Source organism: Megalops cyprinoides, chromosome 21 (assembly GCF_013368585.1).
Source record: "Megalops cyprinoides isolate fMegCyp1 chromosome 21, fMegCyp1.pri, whole genome shotgun sequence".
Lineage (NCBI taxonomy): Eukaryota > Metazoa > Chordata > Actinopteri > Elopiformes > Megalopidae > Megalops > Megalops cyprinoides.
This window is the reverse complement of record NC_050603.1, coordinates 23568178-23595121: the sequence shown is the minus strand read 5'-3', so window position 1 is coordinate 23595121 and position 26944 is coordinate 23568178. Positions and strand designations below refer to the sequence as shown.

Here is a 26944-nt window from a genome sequence, read left to right as displayed (position 1 = left end):
TCACATTGATAAAATATTTATCGGAACTATATCTGTTACGGTGCACTGGCGGCTGGAGGCTTTGACAGAGTGGTTGAAGTGAAGTACAGTCACCAGTGATTTATTTACAGTTGGTGCTGAACCCAGGATTCAGTGCAGACTATTTACAATGAGGACGTCACAACTAACAATAAACGTAAATAAACGTACTGTACAAAAACAATTCTACAAAACAAGAACTGAATTTAGACTATGCCCTGCCTCTCCCCCCAGAACATCCAAGAAATAATAAATCAATAAGCTAGACCAAAAACAGAACAAATAACAAAAATATCTATGGGGGTTAAATTACTCAAAATTTGGGTGTTAAACAGTTACTGCAACGGAAAGCATTCCCTTACTGCAATGCAAAGCATTCCACCATATTGTTTGTAAAACTGCACCCAGAAGTTTTTTTAAATGTACGGACAGGCTTTTTCCCATCTACAGCTCAGTGCTCTTACATAGACTGTGTAAATTTCAGAATACATAAGGCATTCCGATAAATTTTTCAGATTAACACGTCACAGGCAAATCCACAAACACATCTCACAGTCTTTTTTCTCACCTGCCTGATGTTATTATTGGATAGTCAAACAGGCTTGCGCACTACCAGCATCCACGCTCTTCTGCGCGTTTTACGTCCCGGCACGGCTTCAGTCAGTGATAGTGTAGTTTTCATTTTAAATTGTGCCTTAATCCCATATCCCCAAGAAACAACGTTTAATTACTTTCAAGTGGTAAGCGGTTAGGTTCCCCTCACAGAAGATCAAAGTCAAAGTCTCTAACGAGGTCGGTGAAAAATAAAATACCCTCCTTTCTTTTTAACAGGTCCAGGTTGTCAGATGCATGCAATGCGTGTGGCCGCCTTTACTCCTAGGAGAAAAGAGTAGGAGCAAATTGACGTCAGTCATTTACGTCATTTTCGAGCACCAAGGACCTATTTCCTACTCTGCCGCTTGGTGAATATGGGTCCCGGACTCTGGGAGTGACCTCTGTCCATTCAGCACCACTCCCTGAGGAGCGCCTCACCACCGAAAGCCACCAGGATTGCGGAAAGAGGCCGCTTTCCACGAGCTGCTTACAGGGGCAACCCGCTCTCTCCTCACGCAACTGCAGCTATGCGGTTTTCAGCGCGCTGTGCGGAAAAGACACACAAACCAGGCAGTCAGAGAAGGTGCTTTGACGTGGCAAGCAGCTTTCTCTGACAGCTTGATGTTCTTATGTCCCAATCTCACAGGAAGTATAGACCAGGATAAGCTTCATCCACTCAAACCAGACGGTCCAGAGCCGATGTCCAGTGCCTGACTTTAAGTAAATCCAAAATGGGCACCTTTGCATTGGCAGAATGGGAAATGGAAGGATAATCTTACCTCTGATATCTTCAAGACTGTAGTCTAGGATGCAGTCGCATGGATATTGCCACAGACGGTTATAACAGTCGGTACTCTTTGCCACCGTGTTTGAAACGACAGAAACTTCTGTCATGTATGCCTAATGACTGGCACTCCCTTACTCAGATCGTCTTATTCCTCATATCCGATTGATTACCCGAATATTTCATTTCGTCACCAGACCATTCCGATCAAACACACAGCTCCATTTTTTTGTCTATCATATTATTACATTTTGAGTTTTGTGGAAGGGCAGCTTGGGTGAGTTTTTATGATTTTTGTGTAGTAGTACATTTTCATTTCCAGTTCACTGTAGTTAACAACTACTTTATTTGAATTTGAAGTAAAGTGGCTTCTCTGATACTTTGCGCTTTCTCCTGTGCTACGATCAGCCAGCTAACTCTTCAAATATCGCTCTTGCTACAGTTTTGCATTACTTGCATTATTGGATAGTTGGCTTCTTCTTAGTTCTGTTTAGCCCGGCAGCCCGCCTTTGCCTGTTTTTATTGCGTTTAAACGTTTAACTCATTTTATATTTTTGTAATTGCAGACGCCATTGTCACACAGCGACAAATTGTGTTCTGTTTATGCTTGTGTTTATGTAGCCCAGTGGTAAAGGGAAATGAGGAAATCTCTGGACGTTTTGAATTTTGTGTTGAATCTTGTCGCAGCATTCGGAGTACAGCCGTGGAATGGCCGTGTTGGACAACTATTTGCAGCTGGGTATCTTGTACCCCGGATCAACTATTTTTAGCAGTCTTTTGAAGCCCTCATTTTCCACGGTTTTTATGGGAATCATATCCTTGGCCAGATAAAATGTCGCTGCATCAGTTACCTCTTTCCAGCGCTTACTTGTCCTGTCATTCGGAGTGCCTTTTTCAAATGCATGAAAAGTCAATGGCAGGAGCCGAATGGGCGGAGTTAATCGCAGTTTATTGGTGTGTCAAAATGGATTTGGCTGACAAAACAACTTTGGATGCGTGTATGAGCCATAGAACTGCAACTGATAGAATGTGCACGGTAGCACAATACGAACAATCTCTCTGTAAAGGCAGATCGTAGAGACATTTTAATCGTTCAAGATCTAATATCGTCATATTGCACAACCCTACTATCAGCTGCTTTTTGCTTTGAATACTTCGTTGCTCGTTCATAGACCTGTCCGAGTCTCTCCTGCTGCACAGACAGTCAGTCCTGTTTTCTCTCTGACACACTCCCCTGCCCAAAGCAACACATCCACTGGCAAACGTGGCTGTACCCCAAAGAGTAGGTAGTAGGGTGAGTACCCTGTAGTGGAATGTAGTGTGACATTATACGCATAAACCAACTCGGGGAGATACTCAGGCTAACGCCTTCAGATCGTGCACTGCCCTGTTATATCTTTCACACTGTGCATTCCCCTGTGGCCTATAGGGAGCAGTGTGTGTCTTTTTTGACTCCATAGAGCTTACACAGTTCTGCAACAACCTCGCTCTCAAAGTTCCGGCCTTGATCAGAGTGCAACTGCTCTGGGACGCCGTACTTCAAAAACCACTTCTTCAGCAAGACTTTGGCTGTTGTGCCAAAACTGTTCTGATCTTTGGTGGGATAGGCCAAATTCCATTCCAAACTCCATTCCCCTGAAAGCCAGCTCTGGTTCTACCTTTGTCCCTCTTGTTATCAGGTTACAGACTGCCACACAACCATCAAATTCACTCTCTGTCTCTAGTCTGAGCTTCCCTGCAAACTCCTGCCTAGATAAGGCAATTACTGTGCCCCGGGCGGTACTTAACCCCAAAATCAAAAACAGAAAGCTGTGTAACCCACTGCTCCTCTATGGCTCCAAGCTTAGCTGTCTAAAGGTGGCAGAGAGGGCTGTTGTCAGTTAAAACCACAAACTTGGACCCAAGCAAGCAGCCTCTAAATTTTTCAGCTACTGCCCATTTTAAAGCTTACAACTCTAACTTCATGCTACTGTAGTTGCAATCATTCTTCTCAGCCTGGTGTAGTCTCCTGCTAGCATAAACTATGACTCTTTTGGTTCCCTCTCGCTCCTGATACAACACAGCGCCTAAACCATGCTGACTAGCATCTGTCTCAACAATAAATGGATGGGTAAAGGCAGCAAAGCCTAACACAGGAGCAGAGGTGAGCTTCTCCTTCAGTTGCTCAAAGGCATTGTGACACTGTCGTCCACAGAGAGCAAAACAGGTGATTCATCTTATCTGATTTTCATTTATGCACACAATGATTCACCAAGTCATGTAATGGCCCAGCGATCTGTGAGAAGCCACTAATAAACCTCCTATAATAGCTGCAAAACTCAAGAAATGACTGGAGCTCTTTGACACTGCTGGAAACCTTCCACTCTCTGACAGCAGCAACCTTATTGGAATCTGTTCCAACACCTTCAGCAGGCACTTGGTGACCAAGGAACCATACCATTTCCTGCAGAAAGTCACACTTTTGTAATTTAGCCTTGAGGCCTGTCTCAACTAGATGCTTAAACACTGTCTCCAACCTCTCTAAATGTTCTTCAAATGTTCGAGAGTAGATGAGATCATCTGAATAGACTAAAAGGATTTGAAAGATGAGGTCAATCATGGTGGTCTGCATTAATCTTTGAAATGTCACAGGCCCACTGTACACACCAACAGGCATACGAACATACTCAAATAGACCGAATGGTGTGGTAAAGGCAGTCTTTGCCCTATCCCTTTCATGCGTGACCACCTGATGATAGCCACTAGCTAGGTCTAGCTGAGAAGAACTTAGCACTTTCCAATGCATCAAAACTCTCATCACTTCTGGGCAGAGGAAATGTGTCATGTCTTGTCTTAGCATTAAGCTTCCTGTAGTCAACACACAACCTTAAAGTAATGTCAGTGTTCTGTACAAGTACTATAGGTGGCTAGAAATATATGAGAGTACATCTCAAGTAACTCACCCAACAGAGCCTGCTGCTCTGGGCTACCTCCCACTTCAACCTTCTCTAGAATGGACTGTGTAACAGGTGGCTTGCTTGCCTCAGTGTCAACAGTAACCCGTTCGTGTCTGCTGAAATTCTCTGGAGCATCACTTCACAGGACTTACCCCTGCTGACACTCTCCATGGGAGACAGCCTCCCTAGCCTAGTCCAAGGCTGCAACCAAACATCTTCTTGAGACACATTCACAACCTGGACCGGGAACACATAATTCTCTGATGTCACGGTGGGCACAACGAGTAGACCCCCTGGTAATGGAGCACTAACAGGCTCAAACAGCCATAAAGGGCCATCCTCCTTCATAGTCTTGAGTCCTTCGGCCAGCACTATAGCTACAGAAAAGGCTGGTAGGTGGACGACGCCCTTGCCAGACACACAGGTGAAGCTAGCCTTGTCTACCACGCTGACTGTATGCATTTGCTTAAATACCTGCCTCCAGCCCGACTCAAGCTGTCCACCTAACTTGGTGTCAAACTCTGTCTGCCCCAGTTTTCTGCACCTCTTAATGATGTTCATGCCTAATAAGTCCCAGAACTGAAGGGGAATTTGGCAAATCTTTAGCAATCAGGAACCCACACTGAGGGATGGTAAGTCCCATGGCCTCCACTTCTAGCTCCAGATAACCTATGTTATATGTTATATATTCAACCCAGCTGCAGTTATCTTTTACCACTCAGATGTAGAAATAGGGTCCTTGTCATTTCCAGATAAATGTTCCCTAAGGAAACTCTCTGTAATGGTACTAACATTGCTACCAGCATCTAGCAGACACTATGGCACTTGTGATGTGATGGCACTTCTCAGCCAAGTGCACGACCACTCTAGACTTGAAGCAGATGGGTCGCCCATCCTCATCATACCTTGGCCGTGGTCTAGGTCCACGGCTTGACTCTCTGACTGTCTGCTGGGCCTGGAACACCGCTATTTCTTTGAGCGCACTGGTGAACTCTGACACATTTTTGCCTAATTCGGCTATCTATTTATCTTGCTGAGCCACTGCTCTCTGACAAACTTACAGAGCTCCCGTCTAAGTGCTGGATCCCTCAACCCCTCAATGAAATGGTCTCTTAGCATTTCTTTCTCTCTGGGTAAACCTTCCCATGACTGTTTAACTACAGAACTTAATATCTGAGACACGGCATGGGAGAAATCACGGACGTCCTAACCATCAAACTGCTTACGATTGTAGAAAGTCTGCAAGAGCTGGGTGGCACTGCGTTTTTCTCCAAATGCATTTCTGAAGAAGGCAAAGATATCACTGGGCTGTCCTGACCGATCTCTCAAACACAGTCGCACCTTCTCTAAGACAGGACCTTTCAGCAGTGACAGAATTAAGTCTAACTCTTCCTCCCTAGACTGTTCTCTAGCCCTCAGAACTCTCTTTACTTCCTCAATGAATTCATCCACTGACCTCCCATCTTTAGCATATTCACCACTAAAGGCTTGGATCTGACACTCACGTGGCACATATATATATATAAGAACGTGTACTACTACCACTGGCTCTATTAGGCACTGTCTCATCTCACCACCTGCTTATTTCTTGTACTTGGTTCTGTAATTCTTGCACAATATTTGAATTACGATCCCCTTCCCCTGAGACCGTGTTACGCTCATTGACTACCACCCCTCCATTATCAGAGTCACTGGACATGGTTTGACTAGGTGTCACTTGCCTCAGTCCAAATGAATACAGTCTTTCAGTCCAATGGCAATATCAAGGATGCTGCTGGCACGTGTCACTGGAAGATGAAGACTCTGCTGGTTCTGGAGGGATTGGGACTGGGGACTCTGTAGCTGGATCCGCCACAACGTGAACAGGCAAATCTGCTCACTGGTAGCAGCCGCTGTAACTGGCACACTCTGGAACTCCGCCGTCTCGCTCACAGCTACTCTCACACCAAGCTGGCCACTGGGCTGGAGTCTCTGCCTGCCAATCTTCACCACTGCCATATTTTAATAACCTAAGCTACCTTACTGTTACAAAGCTGAGCAGTATAAACTCATCAATACACTGCTACCAAACTGTGCTTAGAATAAAATACTACACAGCCCCGATCAAATTAGCTTTCGAGGCTAGGAAAACATACAATATAATGTACAAAATACGGCAGTGGGCTTACAACTGTACATTTAAGACAAAAATACAACAAAACACACACTCTTTTAGTCTCATGTTAGCCCACTCGTAATACTGAGTATTCAATTATCAGGAAAACGATACTCACGTCGTAATTATTCCTGTCACGAAGTCCTCGTTTTGAGCTCCAGTTTCAGGAGAATACAATTAAGTCCCACAATGAGGTCTAGTTCAAAGAAAACATACACGTTTCTCTGCTTTATAACTACCCAAGTTACAGTAAGGCACAAGAAATGTAAGAGATGCAGCTAACTAGCTAGCGAGCCTGGGAAGCCACCTCTTTCATTACAGCCCGCGAACTCCAGAGCTTCCATAGAAAGTCTACTTATTGACAAACCATATCTCTATACATTGATATTGCTATTTACAAACACTTATTTTAGTCAGATGTTAATAATCCACGACGTATTTACCGATTATTTTGCACGATGCCCGGTCACATTCACTTCATGCATGAAGTGTACGTTGTACGTTGTGACGTGCGTTTCAGCACATTACAAGTTTTTCCTCACCCGTCTCTAAGCAATTTTTTCTATACGCATCACCAGAAAAACATTTTTACTACTACCGTAAAACTTCCAATAAAACTTCCGTTTTTTTTTGCCTTAATTACTTAACTTTGCCAGGGTTTATTAGAGACTCGGCGATAATAAGAGACCTGCGTTTATTTCACTCAGGCTTCTGCAGGTTATTGGTAGCTGAACTGACCAGGAAAATTCACCATGTTTTTTTTTCCCCCCAAGTAGACTACTTAACAAAGACCTCTTTGGTCGCAACTCAAACAGGAATCACTACTAAAGTAAGTTAAACATTGTCATTGCAACCTATGATGGGAGAGCACAGTCTGTTAGAATAGCAGTATCACTGTGAATTTAGGCTACCATGATCCGAAAGACAGCTTGTTTTGTATGTTTATGTTTAATGCAATTTGTGAACAGATGAACATGGAAACACGGAACAAGGAAAAATGAATTCACTAAAAAACTGAATTCACTAAATTGAATTCACTAAAACAACAACATTTAGCCTAATGTAAAAACTTATTTGTTTGTGTTATTTCATTTTTGTTTTTTTAGCCACAAAAAATAAATGTGACTAGGCCTACTGTAAGCATTTTAACCCACTGCTCTTTCGTTTTATAGTCACGAAAAATAAATATAATTTTCCCCGGCGTTTATTTGAGGCAGGCGGTGATTTCACTGAAAGGGTCGCGCATACCGGCGAGTATAAGAGGCCTGCGTTTATTGGAGACTCGGCTATTATTGGAAACGCGACCCTACATTCGGTATGATAGGCATTTTACGTTACATAATTGTCATTTTCATTTTAGCCGACACCCTTGTCCAGATCGAATTCACTAATTTCTTGAAACATTTTCCCCGATTTCACACTAGATGGAGCACAATGACAGAGTAATGCAGTACCAAAGAAATCTAAACAGTATTCGCCTTTCTGCATGAATGCTGTTTTCATTATCTTTTTTTCGACAAAAAATTGACTTGACTGGAATTGAATCTAAAAATTAGTCTTCTGTCTTACAGAAAAAGCCAATATTCATTTGCACATACAACCTAAAAGGTTTTGAACCCTCAGAATCTACATCAGAACAAAGAGTAGGCCTAAAGCAATTACATTTACATTTACATTTATTCATTTGGCAGATACTTTTATCCAAAACGACTTACAAGTGAGGTACAATACAACACAAGCAAAAAACCATAGCGTCAACAATATTAGAAGTACTGCCTGACAAAGTTCCAAAGGTTGGCCAGGCGAGGCACCAACTAGCAGGTAAAGCTAGCGAGTGCCTTAAGCCAAACCATTATGTTAAACTATTACAGCCAAATCACTGCTTTTTCTAAAATAGTTTAATAGGAGATAGAGGGGAAGTGTTTGAGGTGCTCAGGTGAGAAGACAGAGAGGGAGACAGAGAAGACAGAGAGGGACTCAGCAGAGCGGATGAGGTGTCCTGGATGGTGATTTAACACCACAATGCGTCGAGACCACCCGGCGCCGTTCGGTGGCAGAACGTAGTAGTCGGGAGCGAACAGCAGTGTCGTTGGTCACCCTGTATGCGAGCATCAAGGCCTTGAACGTGATGCGGGCAGCTACAGGGGTGCCAGTGGAGTGAGACTAAGAGGGGTGTAACATGAGCCCTTTTTGGTTGGTTGAAAACTAGACGTGCAGCTGCGTTCTGTATCAACTGCAGAGGTTTAATAGTGCATGCAGGTAGGAGCATTGCCGTAGTCTAGACTTGAGATGACCAGTGCCTGGACAAGGAGCTGCGCAGCATGCTAGTGTCAGGGTCCTCTATCGTGTTTTTTTTTTTTTTTGTCCCTTTTCGGATGTCCATTTTGTTTGTTACAAGCTAGATAATCTAAGCTAGCTACCTTCTTGAAATACCATGGGAAAGATGCCAACTCGGAGTTCACACACAACGCAACATAACATGCTTACACTACGTTAGTTAGCTCACACTCACCCAGACAACCAATCAAATGGATTTGTGTGGATTGGAAATTGTAGGCTAGAGCGTGACTTTGGTTTTAGCTAATTATGGTGGGCTAAATTATGTTTTAGTATTTTAAAATGAAAATAAATTTTAAAAAATTAATAATTCAAATTAGGCCTTAATCTTCACTGAGGGGGCAAGGTAGTCCATCTGAGGGGGCAACGCCCCCTTATACCCCCCCCCCCCCGTGGCGCCGGTCCTGATAGCAGCAATAGCCCAAACCCTGGCTTCTGAGAACCGACAGTGAGAGGCGACTCCCAAAATGCCAGCTTATGAGTCCCAGTGACAGTGCTCCGTTCATGGTAGGCCCCACCAAACCACTCTACATTTGAGCCCTAGCTAAAACAAACAGCATTTGCATGAATCATTTTAAGCCCCCTGTCAACATGCTGTTTGAGGGTCTCCACATCCAGACAACATTCAAACTAGTCACCAACGTCTACGTTAAACTTGAAGTTGGCACCCTTGACGTGCATTTCTCTCTTTCACCTCCTCTTCTGGTCAGTGGTTCACCTTTTCATGCTTACCTGGAAGGGGGCTGCCTCAAGCTTCCCAGAAAAGAAAGTGTCCTTGTGCCTGAGGAGTGTGTGTAGCCCTAACCCTCACATTATATTGTACACCAGGCATTGTCCCACAGTGGAAATATTATAAGTCAGTACATCAGAAAATTCACTCCTCATAAACAGGTACACTAAACAGAGTAATAGGCCTACCTGTCTTATGTTCCAGTTCTGCAGATTTTTTCTCTTTATTCTCAAAATGTAGACGTAATTCCCACACATTTCACACTACCCACACAAAACATATTATTCTACTCTATGTGCAATTTGTAATCATGATTTAATGCAGAAAATTCCCATAGAAACACATATGGAATCCTCAATATTGCATTGTGACATCACAACATTTCCCTCAGCCGCAATGGATTTTGTCAGCATCTTTATCTGGGGTCTCCGGGTAAGAGTGGTTATTAATGGATTCAGCCCTGGAGATTTTGTTTGTATCAGGATTTTGTACATTTTGCTGAATTTGGAAATTTTAAGGGCAGCACTGAGCTGTGTTGGGGTCTGACTGACAATGTTAGCTAAAGCATTGATGCTCACCTTGGGCACAGCCATAACTGTCAATGGATGCTGAATCTCATCTTCTGCAAACTTGAATACATAAAAATCATAAATCAAATGAGTGAAAGGCAAGTCAAGAGTTGTCATTGCTTGGTTTTGAGTCACTGAGATTCCTGAAAAATGTCTGAAGTGGCCATTTGGGTGAGAATTGACAGAAGCTGAAATGTGCTGAATGTTGGCCTGGAAATCAGATTGGCTTCATTCTCAGTTTAGCCCTGGACAGATCCCAGTAGGGAACCAAGGATTCATGAGTTCTCTGAGGAAAGAAAATTCATCTGTACGTTCGTATAGTCTATATTTTGTGAGTGAGGAAAATTTCAGTAGTACTTCTGCCCATGTTGATACCAGATACCTCAGGTGAATGATCATTGAACAATGCGATAGTAAATTTGCTGTACCATATGATCAACTGAGCAGTACTGTCATTGGCCCGCACCTCACGTCTTTGTCTGTGGCCATTGGGTCGTTTTTTCAGCTCCTCTGCTGTCTCACGTCTCTACGGTCCTACTCTCTCTCACAAACTTGAGCTTTTTTTTTTTAACTAGTGTCCACCCAGCAACATACATTTCCGAGTGCCAGATGCCTACACCTAAACGCTCTATCAGTTACCTGATAGGAACTGCTGCTAAATTTCCGCCTAACAATAGCAAGAGTGGTACAAGGATTGTAAATTGTCGATATACAGTCTGTAACTCTGCAATGAGGAGTTGAAGGAGCCCACAGCTACTGGTGGGTGTTCACACAAACTGCATGATACTACCCACGCGAGCACAATCCATGTGGCAATCTACAAATGGAAGTGGTTCGGGGCTCAGTATATTCAGTGGGCTATGCATTGATCAATACAATTTCTCCAGCGATCTGTTTATCACAAAGGGTGACGGGCAAACTATTGAAGTGCCCCACAATTGTCGCTTGGTATTTACACAAAGTGCGTGACGTTAGCCACGCGAGCACAACTTACATGGCAACGTACAGCTTGCCAGTGACAGGGAAATAGATTATACAAGATGATGTTCAGGAAACTCACTGGGGTGGGGGAAAAACACCCCTTCCCCCGCAGAGACACTCGAAAGTCACGCACTTTCCCATGACACAAGTAGGTGGCTCTGAAAAGAGCCTTTGGATTTGACGATTAATGGCGGATGTTACCAAAATTTACTTGGCTTTCTCGGTCTTCTTGGGAAGCAGCACCGCCTGGATGTTAGGCAGAACGCCGCCCTGAGCGATAGTGACGCCGCCCAGGAGCTTGTTCAGCTCTTCGTCGTTACGCACCGCAAGTTGCAGGTGACGGGGAATGATACGGGTCTTCTTGTTGTCCCGAGCAGCATTGCCAGCCAGCTCAAGGATCTCAGCCGTAAGGTACTCGAGCACGGCGGCCAAGTAGACCGGGGCACCTGCGCCGACGCGCTCGGCATAATTTCCTTTACGCAGCAATCTGTGAACGCGACCGACCGGGAACTGGAGTCCAGCCCTGGACGAACGAGTCTTGGCTTTAGCCCTGGCTTTGCCACCGGTTTTGCCTCTTCCGCTCATGTTTGGCCTTACTACGCTTTCCCGATAACTATCAAATGACGCATCAACACCTCGCGAGCCTAAGTTATAGCCACATGCAACGCTTTCATTGGTTAAGGCTTCGATGTGATTTCATCCAATCACATCGGAACAGGTCTTTCGGGCGGCGAGAATTCAATGTGTCGCTAAACGTGTATCCGTCCAACAGCCTCTACAGCGAGCTTACAGTATTTTTTGGTCTTTTATCATTAAACAACATGTATTATTTGCAAATGTATACATCAGTTTATGCAGTTCTCCTGCAGACTCAATTTCTCAGCGCTCTAGAGTCCGCTTGTGTGTTCTTGTACGCCTGCGTGTTGCGGATGTCTGCCATATTTCTCCCGACTTGTCCCAAACCTAGCCGCTTTGTGGGGAGACGGGGCCTCTCACGCTTTCCTGCAGCATTTCCCACTTAAATCGGCTAAAACATTTGCTGCACTTTGACATCGCATGTTTTGCGTTCACGCAAGGCCCGTGTACTGCTCAAAAGATAATGCCAGTAATTTCTTACCCGAGCGTGCGTTTAAAATTTCGCTCATTTGATGTCAGTTAAAGAACACGTCAAACAGCTGCCTGATCGCTGCACTTGGGCGGTCTTGAGATTTTGATCACCACCGTCTCCCTCTCATATGTATCGGGGCTTCTCTTTATTTTTCTAGTATTGTTCTGTACGGGACACGTCATTTCTCATGGGATCGTTGACCGTGGTTGAAATGTTTATACAGCCGGATATTTACTGAGGCAACTCTGCATGGCTTAAAACCCCTGTCCCATGGTACATCTGCAGTGCCCCAGCAGTGAACCAGGGACCATTTGGTGAGGAGTACTTACCACTCCACCACGCTGCTGCAATTACGTGCCTCTAGCTCCTGATATCCTATCCTATGATGTCCTTTATCGAACGTAGTGTTTGGATTTAATCCCTGAGCACAAACAGAATCTTTCAGTACAACGGTCACGACGAAATGAAATGGTCTTTTGCGTCTTAAACCGAGAGAGTGGGTGGCTCTGAAAAGAGCCTTTGGTGTTACAGTAGGTGACAAGTGACTTTACTTGGAGCTGGTGTACTTGGTGACGGCCTTGGTGCCCTCGGACACGGCGTGTTTAGCCAGCTCTCCGGGCAACAGCAGGCGCACGGCAGTCTGGATCTCCCTGGAGGTGATGGTGGAGCGCTTGTTGTAGTGAGCCAAACGAGACGACTCACCGGCGATGCGCTCGAAGATATCGTTGACAAACGAATTCATGATGCCCATTGCCTTTGAGGAGATGCCAGTGTCAGGATGAACTTGTTTCAACACCTTGTACACGTAGATTGCGTAGCTCTCCTTCCTGGACTTTCTGCGCTTCTTGCCGCCCTTACCGGCCGTCTTAGTGACAGCCTTCTTCGATCCCTTCTTGGGAGCAGACTTGGCTGGTTCAGGCATAATGCTCGTTTCTTCGCAGACACGAATGAATGCGCTCACACCCCATACCTGGCCTACATATAGAGTGTATGCAAATTTGCCCACGATCTTTGCCCAATCAGTTTAAACAGGATCTCGTTGGCAGATTCTTCTAAAACGGATGACATTCAAATTCGATTGGCTGATTTTCTTGGGCGGGAATACCACAAGTTGCGCATCTATCGAAACGAAGCACTTCGACTACGACTACCACTTTCTTTCGCATTATTTATTAATCTTTATTTTTTGCAAGACAATTTACATTACGTAGGTGACATTAGTCAAGAAACACTTTCAAGGTGCATATGAAAAAGCAACAATCAAAAACCTGCCGTGTATATTGACGTATGATTCATCTATAAACATCTCATACACACACCGAACTACGATATCCGCCACAAAGTAGTATACAGTAATATTGTATACAGTTACAATGAAAGCATGTTCCATGGCAGTGGTCTTATCGCTCTTACGGTCCACAGTTCGTTTACGTTCAATTAAGTCTGGGCTTGTCTAACAACTAAATCAGCGGGTACAAAAATATCAGTCGTCCTTCTTTGGCGAGATTTCCCACAGCTTTATTTTTACAACATTCGCAACAATGCAAAATAAAACCTGTTTTTTGACCGAGTTTCTCATTAAAAATGCCTTCAAAATCGATCCCTCGTTACTATCAACTCGTACAACAGAATATTTCAACATTTACCCAACGGCAATCACATAACGCTCCATGCCTTCATCAGTCAGGCAATAGGACAAAAGCCTTGCGAAGGCTTGCGAATCTTTGTGGGAAAGGGCAAGCTCCGGGGAATCCGCTCCCGTAGACGGCGAGGGGAGCAACACGCGCTCAGCCACATCGCCGCTTGAGGGAAAAATACAACGTAAAACACTCTTAAATGTGTCACTAAACGTGGAACGTCTAACTCTTTCAACTGGAGAAGTGGGCGGCTCTGAAAAGAGCCTTTGGACTGGTCTTTAGTTCTGGTCTCACTGCAGGATTGACGTTTAGCCTCCGAAGCCGTACAGAGTGCGACCCTGACGTTTCAAAGCGTACACCACATCCATGGCAGTGACAGTCTTCCTCTTGGCATGCTCGGTGTAGGTGACGGCATCGCGAATAACGTTCTCCAAAAACACCTTCAGCACACCGCGCGTCTCCTCGTAAATCAGACCAGAGATACGCTTGACACCACCTCGCCGAGCAAGGCGACGAATTGCGGGCTTGGTGATACCCTGGATATTATCACGAAGAACCTTACGGTGACGCTTGGCGCCTCCCTTCCCCAAACCTTTTCCTCCTTTCCCTCTTCCAGACATTTTTCGACACCCTCGTTGTTACAGACTGCAACAGAAGTAATGTTTGGCAGTTTAAGTGCACGCTCATATTCACTGAAAGACGACCTCATTGAGGCCCCATACTCAAAGAAAAGGCGGTTCGCGTTAGAGCCCGCCTCCTTCAAGCGGGGATCAAGGAGTCAACGATGTTTTTTCAGGATGTCATATTCGTGCGAATTGTTAGCATAGCAACAATTACTATAATGGAATATCTGTTGCTTTCGACACGAACATTTTCAAATCGAAATATGGTGCCTACCTTTGCTTGTCCCCCTAAGAGCACCCACAAAACAGTTTACCGCGACAGTACACGGTCAAAGTAACATTATAATTCAGAGGTGTCAAAACACGTCGCATGAGACGGTCGTCCCTGTTCCCCTCTGATAACAACAACTCCAAGAAATTCCATCTCGGTCGAGCCCCTGTCCACAGGAGGGGAGGCAGCTGACCACAGCCAGCCTTCACTCAAGAGCTCTGACACAGCAGGTCAGAGACACATGCATGAAGAGAGGTTCTACCCCAGAGCACAGGAGTCAGGAAGCTGAGAGATGGGGAGAGATCCTGTCCCACAACACCACAGCAGTGAACAGTTGTCTTGAGTAGTGAGTACTGTAATTCAGAAATGCTCTCAAAGTGACAAAGCAGAGAACAGTCTTCAGATACAAATAAAAATATTGCTAAAGGCATCTTGCTACTCTTTCAAGTTCTTCTTGTTCATTCACTTTCCCTATAATTCCTGGACAATCAAAGTATAGTGGAAAACACGCCCGGTACCAGGAGAAAATACAGAGGGGTGCAATTTCAATCCACTGGGGGGCACAAAAAGTCAAATACTACGTAGACACGGGAATATAAGGAGAACACTGGGGGTGCACTGAGATCCTTCTGGGGGTGCAATGCACCCCTAATCACCCACCCCATGCATTGATAGGAATGTGATCTACAGCACTCCGCCGCTAAAAACTTCTACACACGGTCATGTCCTACTGTGAAAACATAAATAAAACAATGCAATGGTGAGTCCCTCTTGTGAGTTACGTCGCCGGTCTGCAGGTAGATACATACATGCTTTATCCAGCCATATATTCCGTCTTCTCTTCAGATTCACTTAAACAATAGTACGTTGTCACCTCATAACACCAATAGCCTAAAGACACCACCGATGATACATTTTAGCACGGACACCGTAGCGAACAAACGGAAGCTACCCTCACCTTAATGGAACTACAAGCTGCAAACAAACCATGGGAAGAAGGGACCCGGAAAATGGCAAGGACCCAATAGGATAGTCATCCTGCCTTAAGCAGGATGCCACTGGGCATGCTGTGAAGTGGGGAAGGGCTGGAGCCACTAGTGGGGGAAGCACTGGCCCTACATCACCTTTCCTCTGTCACAATATCAAACAGCTAAACTCGCATGTCGCAACATGATGAAAATCACGCACAGCATGACTACGAGGTAACTGGGATTTCACTCCCTCCAGGAAATATACGACACCGTGGTTCTTCAACATCACCGTCATCAAATCCACTGTCGAACTCTTCAGATACACGACAATGTACTAAATAAGCACGCATTCATATCACACACAAAGTGTGGAAACCTAACTATAAATATGCACGACGAATCATAAAACACGTAAATAAACATACATCGCTGGCTGCACACAACCATGAGAGAATGAGTCCACTTGAAGAAACATAAAATCTTCAAACGGGCAATGCCATATCAATTTTAAACTCAAACATTTAAGCGGAGTGTAAAAACTTCCCCCGCTTCACATTTCTTCATGGAGGAGATTGCAACAACTAAATGTGTCCCTGTGCAAACGTACGTCCTGCGTAGTGGACGTAGTAATACAAAACGAATCAATATTCATGAAAATAAATTACATAGACAATATATGTAAACATACCATAACAAATAATGACATGAATAATATTTATGGCAGTTAAATGGGAGAAGCAGTCACTTATTGCTCATACTTCTCCAGGTTGGATTAGTGTACTGTTTGATTTATGCTTCGTTTTCCCTAATGAAATTCAATTGACCAGGAGGCCAGAGATTTACCTAGTGTCATATAAAGCCATTGTCCATGTGCCGTATTGCTTAGCTGCTAACGGATGTGACGAAGACAGTAAAAGTGTTTTTCTTGTGATTGTTATTACTTTTTTTTAAAAAAACGTTTATCAACACAAATATTCTACAGAGAGATGAAGGACCTTGTATAAAAGACCCCCAGCCCAAACAACCTGCACTTCCCACAATAGACCAGCTGAATGGTATACACAATATATATTATATAAGACACAATATATATTAGATATATATTGCTAAGGTGTCTAATACATATATTAGACACCTTAGCATGGGCCTTATTCCCTGTTTTGATCACTATAAAAGAAGCTTGGTTCACTTGCAGTACAAAGGTCTAAAGTAACATCTAAACATTTAAAAATCTTTTCAAAGCAAGGTGCTGTTTCTGTAATGCCCAGCATATGGTGGAGTTCAGTATTCCCAACTGTGTAAGAAAGCGCCACCTTGCAGAAAACATAGCCCAATGCAGAAGGTTTGGGGTATGCTTTGTGATGAACTGTGGCAGGTGTCATTTACTAGAAATGGCTCCAGAAAATTGCAAAAGTAGACAATAATTTGTCTGAGGAGCCTATACTGTCCCAACGACACTTCTTCTGAGTAAATGAGTGGATCAATCCTGTCCCTGAACACACTTTCAGAGCGCAGATCTTTTCAGACTATTAAGACTATGTCCACGGGAGTCTCCGTGAAAGGGGATGGACCACCGCCAACTGTAAAAATGCTTGGGTTATTCAGAATCAAAGGGGAACGCCACCTGAATGTGAAGGACACTGAAATCACAGAAATAAAAGACTGGGATACCACATTTATTTGTGATGTTCTGAGAAAACCAGCAGGTTGTATGTTAAATAATTAATAATAATAACAAACAGGTAAAAGCAACAATTATGGAACATGCACCTGAAACAGCTCTCTTGTCATGAGACAAGATGACAAAACACCACAAAGGACCCGGGAAGTCCCAAGCACCCAAGAGAATAATCATCCTCCTCTGTGCCTTCACTCATCCCACTTTGTGAAACACTCCCTAATATGATGAATATTCAATAACTATTGTGTAACACAGGCTTTTATAAAAGGGAAGAATGGCATGAAAATAAAGACTTCGTTAGCCCCACCCTTGCTCTTTTATCTGTGCTGATCCATATCTCTGTCATATGACCCAAGAGGTGTGGCAAAGAAATGAATCAATTACGCCATTATCCAATGCTTGATCAGAAAGCCCTGGTATCAACAGTCTCATGTTGAAACTGAAAGAGCTTGATTATGGGAAGGTTTGAATACACTGGTAAACCCAAGGCCCTGAAGAAAAATATACATTGATGCTACAAATAAAAACAACAAAAAAAAAATAATAATCTTGTAATTATCTTATAATCTTATGTATACATTTAGTTTCCTGCTGATAGCTGCCTTTTGCTTTTTCGTCAGCAGCTGATTGCTTACCAAGGCTTGAGGGTATTTCAATCAAGGTTACTTCTATTTGTTCATGGGATGACATAGATCCACGGTCTACACCTTTTGCTGGAACCTTTTGGAGCTTGGTAAGATCAATTTCTTGTATCTTTCCTGTCTTGGCAACTTACAAGTGAGGTACAATACAAGACAAGCAAAAACCCATGGACGGTAAAATGTGACGTCATTGTGAACACAGTTTTTCATCAGGAGCTCATCTTCATATTATATTTCCTGCAAAAAATCAAAATTCATCTCTTAAGCAAATTTCAATACCCAAAGATATTCAATTCAATTCAATTCAATTCAATTCAATTCAATTTGTATAGCGCTTTTTACAACACAAGTTGTCACAAAGCAGCTTTACATTGTTCCCAGGCCTGAGACCCCCTGAGGGCAAGCCGAAGGCAACAGTGGCAAGGAAAAACTCCCTAATTTACAGGAAGAAAGCTTGAGCAGAACCCAGCTCAGAGGGGGAGCCCATCTGTTTCTGGCCAGGACTGGGCAGACAGAATTACATAGAACACTTGAAATTGTACAATGTACTTTAAGACATTTGAGTTTTGATAGACAGTAGTAAATAGCAGAGTAATTATAAAATGTATCCTAGAGAATGTCCAGTTATGACACACAGTTGGCTTGATAGGCAGGGCAGCGAAGTAGCAGGACTGGAGATCGGGGTGTGATGCTTGGACTACAGCTCCAGGCAGGAGCCCGGAGCAGGGACAGGAAACAAATAGAGAACAATGATTAGTGGACGGTAAGAACGACATGAATGTACAGCAGAGGGGCAGGAGAGGAGGGGCAGGGAAAAAGGTGCCAGTGTGCAACAAGGAAAAAACCCCGGCTATAGTAGTTTTGCCCACTCTTGGAATGATGAGAAGCCCGGCATTTTGGGAACAAATGGCTCTTTGTGGAAGGTACGGATGAAGAAGGTCCTTAAGATATGGAGGGGCAAGCCCATTTAAAGCCTTAAATGTCAATAAAAGTATTTTAAAATTGATCCGGTATTTAATGGATAACCAATGGAGAGAAGCTAGTATTGGGGTAATGTGCTCAAAGCGTTTAGTTCTACTTAAGATTCGAGCAGCTGCATTTTGTACCAGCTGAAGGGATTTTAGTGAGATATTTGCACATTCCGATAAGAGGACATTACAACAGTCTGGACTCAATTCAGCGTCAGCTGTTGTCATGTTACGTCGCAAAAACACAGCACGACATGCTCACGCCAAAGCCTTTTTTTCTTTTAAATGTGACTTCCACTAGATGTCACTGGAGAGCCGTGCAATGTTTTTGATCACAGCGTGATCACATGAGGGAGAACACTGGGATTCTTATGTGACTTGACAGCACGTCTACATGCTAAGTGGAAATATTATGGCATTTGGAGAATGTAGGCGAGGGGGTTGTAGCGCTTCAAGCACAAGCCAAGGACACAATTACACGTCACCTTAATCCACATAAAAACATGGAATACGACAACAGAGATCTGCGCTTCTGAGACACACTGAAGTGGCTCTTAAAAGAGCCGTTGGATATCCGGTTTAGACCGTGTACTGGCGCAATTCAAGCGCGCTCCCCTCGGATGCGGCGGGCCAGCTGAATGTCCTTGGGCATGATGGTCACTCTCTTGGCGTGGATGGCGCAGAGGTTGGTGTCCTCAAACAGGCCGACCAGATAGGCCTCGCTGGCCTCCTGCAGAGCCATGACGGCAGAGCTCTGGAAACGCAGATCGGTCTTGAAGTCCTGGGCAATTTCTCTCACCAGCCGCTGGAAAGGCAGTTTGCGAATCAGAAGCTCGGTGGACTTCTGGTAACGGCGGATTTCTCGCAGAGCCACTGTGCCAGGCCTGTAGCGGTGAGGTTTCTTCACACCGCCTGTAGCAGGCGCGCTCTTACGCGCAGCCTTAGTGGCCAGCTGCTTCCTGGGGGCCTTGCCACCAGTAGATTTGCGGGCAGTCTGCTTGGTTCTAGCCATCTCGACAGCACACTCGGCTATTGACAGAAAAGTTGCGGTAATACGCTCAGCACATCGTTATATGGCGTAACAGTCAAAGGCTGATTGGATGAGCTCATACGGAGCTCTCATTGGTCTGCACCTCACTTCGTTGCCTGTGGCCATTGGGTCATCGTCTCTGCCGCCTAAAATTCAAACATCTTTCACTCTGCTCCCGCCTTCTTTCCCAACCTTCTCGCAAGCCTTCCTCAAATACAACGCCCTTTAAAATATCCCAATCAGGGACAGGAACCTGCAACATTTTATTTCAGGTTTTGGGTTTCCCAACCAACGAGTCATTGTAGTTGCTTGATCATAATGCCGCAAGCAAAACATCTTTCTCTCTACTCCCGCCTTCTTTCCCAACCTTCTCGCAATCCTTCCTCAAATACAACGCCCTTTAAAATAAAAACCCATTTTACTGCTCTCCTCCCTGTAACGTTCTTTCACCAGTACCAAATGCGCTTTCACAAGCTAACGAATCATTGCAGTTACTTGATCACAATGACGCTACACTTCCGCCTAATCATGGGCAAGAGAGGTCACTAAACAAGATCAACAACTCGGGTGACTTAATGAAGCCTTCATCCACCTCATTTATTTTGCAGCTGTTGGGGAGTCGTTGAAAAGTGCGCGATGCCGCTGAAATATATTGTTGATAAATATGTGGCAACTGGTTTAACGTTGATCGCAGGTACACTCAAGTCAATTGTTTTGCGCATTTTAAAGACACCAGTGGGTGGCTCTTAAAAGAGCCTTTGTGCCTGGGGCCAGAGGAGGTCACTGCGACAATTACTTGGCCTTGACAGCTTTCTCGGTCTTCTTGGGAAGCAGCACAGCCTGGATGTTAGGCAAAACTCCGCCCTGAGCGATAGTGACACCGCCCAGGAGCTTGTTTAGCTCTTCGTCGTTACGCACCGCAAGCTGCAGGTGACGGGGAATGATACGGGTCTTCTTGTTGTCCCGAGCAGCATTGCCAGCCAGCTCAAGGATCTCAGCCGTAAGGTACTCGAGCACGGCGGCCAAGTAGACCGGGGCACCTGCGCCGACGCGCTCGGCATAATTTCCTTTACGCAGCAATCTGTGAACGCGACCGACCGGGAACTGGAGTCCAGCCCTGGACGAACGAGTCTTGGCTTTAGCCCTGGCTTTGCCACCAGTTTTACCCCTTCCGCTCATGTTTGGACTTGCTACGTTCTCTCGACAACTGTCAAATAACGCATCTACCCCTCGCGAGCCTGGCTTATAGCCACATGCAACGCATTCATTGGATAAGGCTTCGATGGCATTCCATCCAATCACATCGGAACAGGCCTTTTGCGCGGGCGCTCAACTTTTACAATATTACCGGTGGAGAATTCAACATGTCACTGAAATGGATCGATACAACAGCCTCCACACTGAGCCATTCATCACTTGTAAACGTGTAGTCGACATGTATACAGATACAATTATTGAATATGCGTTATTTACTTTTTAAGTAGTGTGTGTTGCTCCTCTGCACTGTTTCTTTCCCCGTGTCTGCATTACTTGTGGTGTACAGTGATAAACCTGTTTCTCACTAGTGGGATCCGTACTGTTACTAAATGACATGCAGGGGCAATCCAGCATTGATTCACTAATTGCTGTTACTAAGGTGCTAAGTAGAGCGTGAGCGCAGTGGCAAGTTAGCACGAAGGGAGAGGCGCACGAAGATCTGAACAAGAGCTCTTTAAGGGAGCTGCACGCGTACTCACAGAAATAGAGCTGGCTATACATCACACTCGCAACTGCAGGCATACAAGCAAGAGAGCTAAGCAGAACGTGTTTGCGCTTTCAGGAAGCTTTTGGGTGGCCCTTAAAAGAGCCTTTGCTGTGCGAGAAATGAACTTTCAAGTGTTCACTTCTTCTTGGGAGCCGCCTTCTTGGCTTTGGTGGTCTTGGGTTTGGCCACCCTGGGCTTGGCTGCCTTGGCTTTCTTGGGACTCTTGGTCGCCTTCTTGGCTGCTACTGGCTTCTTAGCTTTCTTGGGGCTCTTGGTCGCCTTCTTGGGTGCAGCGGGCTTTTTCGCCTTCTTCGGTGACTTCTTGGCGGCGGCGGCGGGCTTCTTCACCGCTGCCTTCTTAGGCTTCTTGGCGGCAGCGGGTTTTTTGGCGGCCGGCTTTTTCGCCTTAGGAGCCGCTTTCTTAGCGGGTTTCTTTTTCGCAGCCTCGGCTTGCTTTTTGTTGAGCTTGAAAGAACCAGAAGCGCCGGTTCCTTTGGTCTGCAACAGGGTCTCCTTCTTCACCAGGCTCTTGAGTGCCAGCTTGACGCGGGAGTTGTTCTTCTCCACATCGTAGCCGCCGGCCGCCAGAGCTTTCTTCAGGGCGGCGAGGGACACTCCGCTCCTCTCCTTGGAAGCGGACACGGCCTTGACGATCAGTTCTCCAACGCTGGGGCCCGATTTCTTGGGCTTGCTTGCTGCTTTCTTTCTGGGGGCCTTGGCCGGCGCGGGGGCGGCGGGAGCTGGTGCGACTTCAGCCATTTCTTCTTCACTCGGTTCTCTTGTCTAATACACGCGCAGTCTGTAGCACAGTCTGATTCAGAGCTGTTCGCCAAGCAGGGGGTTTATCTTAAACGTCACATGAGAACCGTGTAGACTCAACTCATCGGCAACAATTCGGTGCTGCCGTCACCTCTGTCCGCTTGTGTTTTCTCTTCGTGCAAAAGAGTAAAAAAAATCAACCCTGACACTGTTGTACAGGTGAAAATAGCACGGAATACTGACGGAAAGCCTTTCCGCTCGCATCACACCACTCCGTGTTACGGAGTTCCGCTATATTTTTGTGCGACATGCCCAAAACCTAGCCACTTTGCGGGGAGACAGAACCCCTCGTACTGCTTTTCGTGCAGATTTTCACACTTAAAGCGGATAAAACATTTGCTGCACTCTGACATTTCGTGTTATCCATTCGCTCAAGACCCATGTGCAGCTCGAAGAGACGATGCCAGTCGTTTCTTAACCCAACGTCAGTTTTAAATCGGACTCCTTTTGTGCCAGTTAAAGCACACATCAAACAGCGTTTCCTCTTCGCTGCCAGTGGATGAGATTTTGATCACTACCGTCGCCTGCCTGCCTGTCGTCATGACCGCGTATGTTATCGGGGGTTCTCAAACATTCATACAACACAAACTTTTTTTATGATTGCCTTTTCAACATTGCCCGTGGTCGAAACCAGAAGTCGCGCAGGAAGCAGCTTGCCATTACACTATTGTCATCCAGCAGAGGCTCATATACACAGTTTTGTTTATACAGCTGGCTATTTACTGAGGTAGCTGTGGGTTAAGTACCTTACCCAAGGAGTGCACCGGTGGGATTCGATTCAGCGACCTTTTGGTTCCTTACCACAACACCACACTGCCGCTATTGTTCTAGTTCCGGATATCCGTCCCCCTATCCGTGGACTTGTGCGATCTTAATATTCTGTATACTTCCCTTGTCATTTGGGTCAAAAATGATCCACCTTCGCCACACCCGCATGATAAAGCCTCTTAACTGAAATTTAAGACCCAAATCTATTTTGCGTGAAGAACATCATGTCACTCATCAACAGCTTGAACTGTTTTCGTACTTCACAGTGCGGAGAGACTGCAATGGTTATCTGTACGCTACTTGGTTTTACTACAAATCACACAATAATTGATTTTTGTTTGTTTGTTTTTGCTACAATCGATGTTCGTTCTTTATTTCTTATATAGTTACTGCAAAGGTATAAAAATGGATTGCACTTTTCTTTCAGCAAGAGATAGCACATGACGACCATGGACGTTTCAGTGAATTTTATTGAAAGGAAATACAGCAATAACATTCTTGAACTTTTCGGCAAACATAATGACTTAATTTAAGTCTTATTTTGGGAAGCGTAAGCACCAAGAACATGGCTGTGTATTTCTCTGTTTAGCAGATGTATGTATGCAAGTCTGCAAGCATGGGCTTTACAGATGTATTTCTCACATTTGTAACACATTGTGCTTGTTTTACGGTTCATCTACGGGTGTGCTGAATTGGCAAACCTGCCCCGGCTGTGGCCTCAGGTGGATGACATCTGCAGCACCTTTATAACACTATGACACCACTCCTGACTCCATTCCATGTGAGAAAACAATTCTCTCCTGCAAGAAATGTTTGGTGGTGGTGGGGGGGGGCTGTTGTTGTTCAATTGTAAGCACACACTTTCTCACTCCCTGTGTACTAGAAATGTCAAGTTTATTTTCTCTGAAATGGTGTATATATCGTAGTCAGCGGTGGGGTAGGGCAAGTGGCACCGCTACAAATCGACGAAAGTTGTTGTTCCAGCCTAAGCACACGCATTGTCTCTTTCTCACTCTGTATATGCGTGTGTTGTGTCAGTGAGAGAGAATGAGAGTAAAATACTGGAACTCCATCTGAAGCCATGCATATACGTGTGCTCACATGTGCTTTTATGTCTGTGCATATGTAGATTTTTATATGTGAGAGGCAAAGAGACGAGTTGCTATAAATCTTTTATCAATATTAACGGGTCATTTTTTGACCTCTCAGAGCACATAATGGTTAAGGCGAAGTGGATTGGAATATCCCATCCCTTGCAGGCTACCGGTCGGAATGTACGTACTCAAAGGGAAATTGTCCACAGGGTTTAAAGCAACAAATTTTTCTGAGCCTGAAATGTTAACGAAATGGTAACAAAATGGGACGCACGTACATTTACGCACGTTACCACAGCATCTTTAATTCAAAATTGTAAAAAAAAAACAAAAAACATTAATACAATTCAATAATTTTTTATTTGTATAGCGCTTTTCACAACAGAAGTTGTCACAAAGCAGCTTTACATTGTTCCCAGGCCTGAGGCCCACTGAGAGCAAGCCTAAGGCAACAGTGGCAAGGGAAAATTCCCTAATTTACATGAATAAACCTTGAGCAGAACCCAGCTCAGAGGGGGAGCCGGCACTGGGCAGATAGAATTACATAGAATACTTGAAATTGTACAATGTACTTTAAGACATTTGAGTTTTCATAGACTGTAGTAAATAACAGTAATTATAAAATGTATCCTAGAGAATGTCCGGTTCTTGGCACGCAGTTGGCTTGATAGGCAAGGCAGCGAAGTAACAGGACTGGAGATCGGGGTGTGATGCTTGGACTACAGCTCCAGGCAGGAGCCCGGAGCAGGGACAGGAAACAAATAGAGAACAATGATTAGTGGATGGTAAGAACAACATGAATGTACAGCAGAGAGTTAGGAGAGGAGGGGCAGGGAAAAAAGGTGCCAGTGTGCAACAAGGAAAAAAAACCCTGGCAGACTAACATTATGGCAGCATCACTAGGGGACGGGAGGCAAGGAACTGGCATAGTCACGAGGGCTACCCTAAGGCAGTCAACACCAGTTCACTGCACAGAGTCCATGTCATGACAGCAATGACCACTTAGTCCACCAGAGACTCTATGATCCACGCCAGCACCAGGCCATGTCCCTCAGCTAAAGGATTTACTGTATAGATATGTTTTTCTCCAAGACTTAAAGGTGGAGAGAGAGTCTGCTCCCCGAACCTCGGTAGGTACACTGTTCCACAGGAGAGGGGCTCGATAGGAAAAGGCTCTACCGCCTGTAGCAGTTTTGCCCACTCTTGGAATGATGAGAAGCCTGGCATTTTGGGAAAGAAGGGCTCTTTGTGGAAGGTATGGATGAAGAAGGTCCTTAAAATAATATCCTGGAGTCCATGCTGAACCTCCTCAGCTGTCGGAGGAACAAGAGTCACTGCTTTGCTTCCAATACGACCACACCTATGTGGTGTGACCAGCTCAGATCCTCGCTGATATTTATCCCCAGGAATCTGAAGCAGCCTATCCTCTCCACTGCTGTTCCCTCGATGTGGGTGGGGGCGTGCCCCCCTCCCTGCAGTCTCCTGTAGTCCATGATTAGCTCCTTGGTCTTGCTGATGTTGAGCAGGAGGTTGTTGTCCTGATACTATGATGTCAGGGCTCTCACCTCTGCTCTATTGGCAGACTCGTCTCCGTCTATGATGCAGCCGATGATTGGTGGTGTCGTCAGCAAACTTTATCACAGTGTTGGAGTTGTGATATGTGCTTATGGCGAGTATGAGCACAGTTTCCGAAAAAAAGCGACACAGCTGCAGTGGCAAAGGAGAGACAATTGGTGCAGGATAGAATTGCTGCCCGAGTCAATGCATAAGTTTGAATGCAGTACTCTATTCATTTAACACTTAACCACACTTCCTTTTAATATTACAGGTGAAAAAGTGGTGGAATGTTATTGCATAAAATTCTGTTGTCATTTAGGTGCAATCCCATATGCACAAAGCGCACTTGGCAACAGCTGAAATATAAATGATGAAATATAAAAACATAGTTCAAAAAGGTAAGCCATATTTTGCTTAGGCCTATAGGCTCATGAATGTACCTCACTTTGTTTAATATGTCAAATATGATTAAAGCCAAAGTAAGTATAATTCAGTGGCTATATCAACTTGTAGTAGCTTTAACCCCCGACAGAATGCTGTTTTAAAACACATAAATGTCCTCTCGCCTAATAACCTACTTAGTAGATGAACATTTGAGTTCTATTCAGCTAACAGAAAGAAGGCAGAGGGCCGCAAAATGGGTGGAGGGCCACCACCAAGGCAAAAGAGCTGGCCCTGAGACATAATACTGGGCGACCAGTTGCTGAAGGCATCCCTGAAGGGAGCTCATCTGAGCCAATCATCCCCCAGGACACAACTGCTACATAAGATGTGTGTATACTGTATATATATATATTTATATATATATACAATGTAATGGTCAGGCGTCCGAATACTTTTGTCCATATAGTGTGGGTATATATATATATATATATATATATATATATATATATAATATATATATATATACTGTGGGCCAGTCAAGTTC

At 44.7% G+C, this 26944-nt stretch overlaps 6 protein-coding genes across 6 annotated transcripts; all 6 read right to left on the bottom strand.

Annotated features, from left to right (window-relative positions):
• Window positions 1-11311: 11311 nt before the first annotated feature.
• On the bottom strand, window positions 11312-11689 carry LOC118768833 (histone H2A-like). The gene has a single exon (XM_036515778.1). It carries the CDS (start codon window positions 11687-11689, stop codon window positions 11312-11314), a length of 378 nt encoding a protein of 125 aa, XP_036371671.1.
• A 1070-nt stretch (window positions 11690-12759) lies between these two features.
• Window positions 12760-13134, bottom strand: LOC118796568 (histone H2B). Its single transcript, XM_036555525.1, has one exon. The coding sequence runs from the start codon at window positions 13132-13134 to the stop codon at window positions 12760-12762; it is 375 nt and encodes a 124-aa protein (XP_036411418.1).
• Window positions 13135-14157: 1023 nt separating this feature from the next.
• On the bottom strand, window positions 14158-14469 carry LOC118796327 (histone H4-like). The gene is made up of 2 exons (XM_036555153.1): window positions 14407-14469; window positions 14158-14373 (listed from the first exon to the last, which is right to left on the bottom strand). The coding sequence occupies exons 1-2, from the start codon at window positions 14467-14469 to the stop codon at window positions 14158-14160; spliced, it is 279 nt and encodes a 92-aa protein (XP_036411046.1).
• A 5136-nt stretch (window positions 14470-19605) lies between these two features.
• Window positions 19606-20016, bottom strand: LOC118796307 (histone H3). The gene has a single exon (XM_036555132.1). It carries the CDS (start codon window positions 20014-20016, stop codon window positions 19606-19608), a length of 411 nt encoding a protein of 136 aa, XP_036411025.1.
• An 810-nt stretch (window positions 20017-20826) lies between these two features.
• LOC118796312 (histone H2A) lies at window positions 20827-21213 on the bottom strand. Its single transcript, XM_036555137.1, has one exon. It carries the CDS (start codon window positions 21211-21213, stop codon window positions 20827-20829), a length of 387 nt encoding a protein of 128 aa, XP_036411030.1.
• Window positions 21214-21913: 700 nt separating this feature from the next.
• Window positions 21914-22537, bottom strand: LOC118796302 (histone H1-like). Its single transcript, XM_036555127.1, has one exon. The coding sequence runs from the start codon at window positions 22535-22537 to the stop codon at window positions 21914-21916; it is 624 nt and encodes a 207-aa protein (XP_036411020.1).
• Between the last annotated feature and the right edge of the window lie 4407 nt (window positions 22538-26944).

What these genes read in the sequence shown, in the direction of transcription:
- LOC118796302 (XM_036555127.1), bottom strand. Translation starts at nt 22,537, where the DNA reads ATGGCTGAAGTCGCACCAGCTCCCGCCGCCCCCGCGCCGGCCAAGGCC.
- LOC118768833 (XM_036515778.1), bottom strand. Translation starts at nt 11,689, where the DNA reads ATGAGCGGAAGAGGCAAAACCGGTGGCAAAGCCAGGGCTAAAGCCAAG.
- LOC118796568 (XM_036555525.1), bottom strand. Translation starts at nt 13,134, where the DNA reads ATGCCTGAACCAGCCAAGTCTGCTCCCAAGAAGGGATCGAAGAAGGCT.
- LOC118796327 (XM_036555153.1), bottom strand. Translation starts at nt 14,469, where the DNA reads ATGTCTGGAAGAGGGAAAGGAGGAAAAGGTTTGGGGAAGGGAGGCGCC. An exon ending in GCGCCAAGCGTCACCGTAAG is followed by an intron (nt 14,374 to 14,406) that starts GTTCTTCGTGAT and finishes GGTATCACCAAG; the next exon opens with CCCGCAATTCGTCGCCTTGC.
- LOC118796312 (XM_036555137.1), bottom strand. Translation starts at nt 21,213, where the DNA reads ATGAGCGGAAGGGGTAAAACTGGTGGCAAAGCCAGGGCTAAAGCCAAG.
- LOC118796307 (XM_036555132.1), bottom strand. Translation starts at nt 20,016, where the DNA reads ATGGCTAGAACCAAGCAGACTGCCCGCAAATCTACTGGTGGCAAGGCC.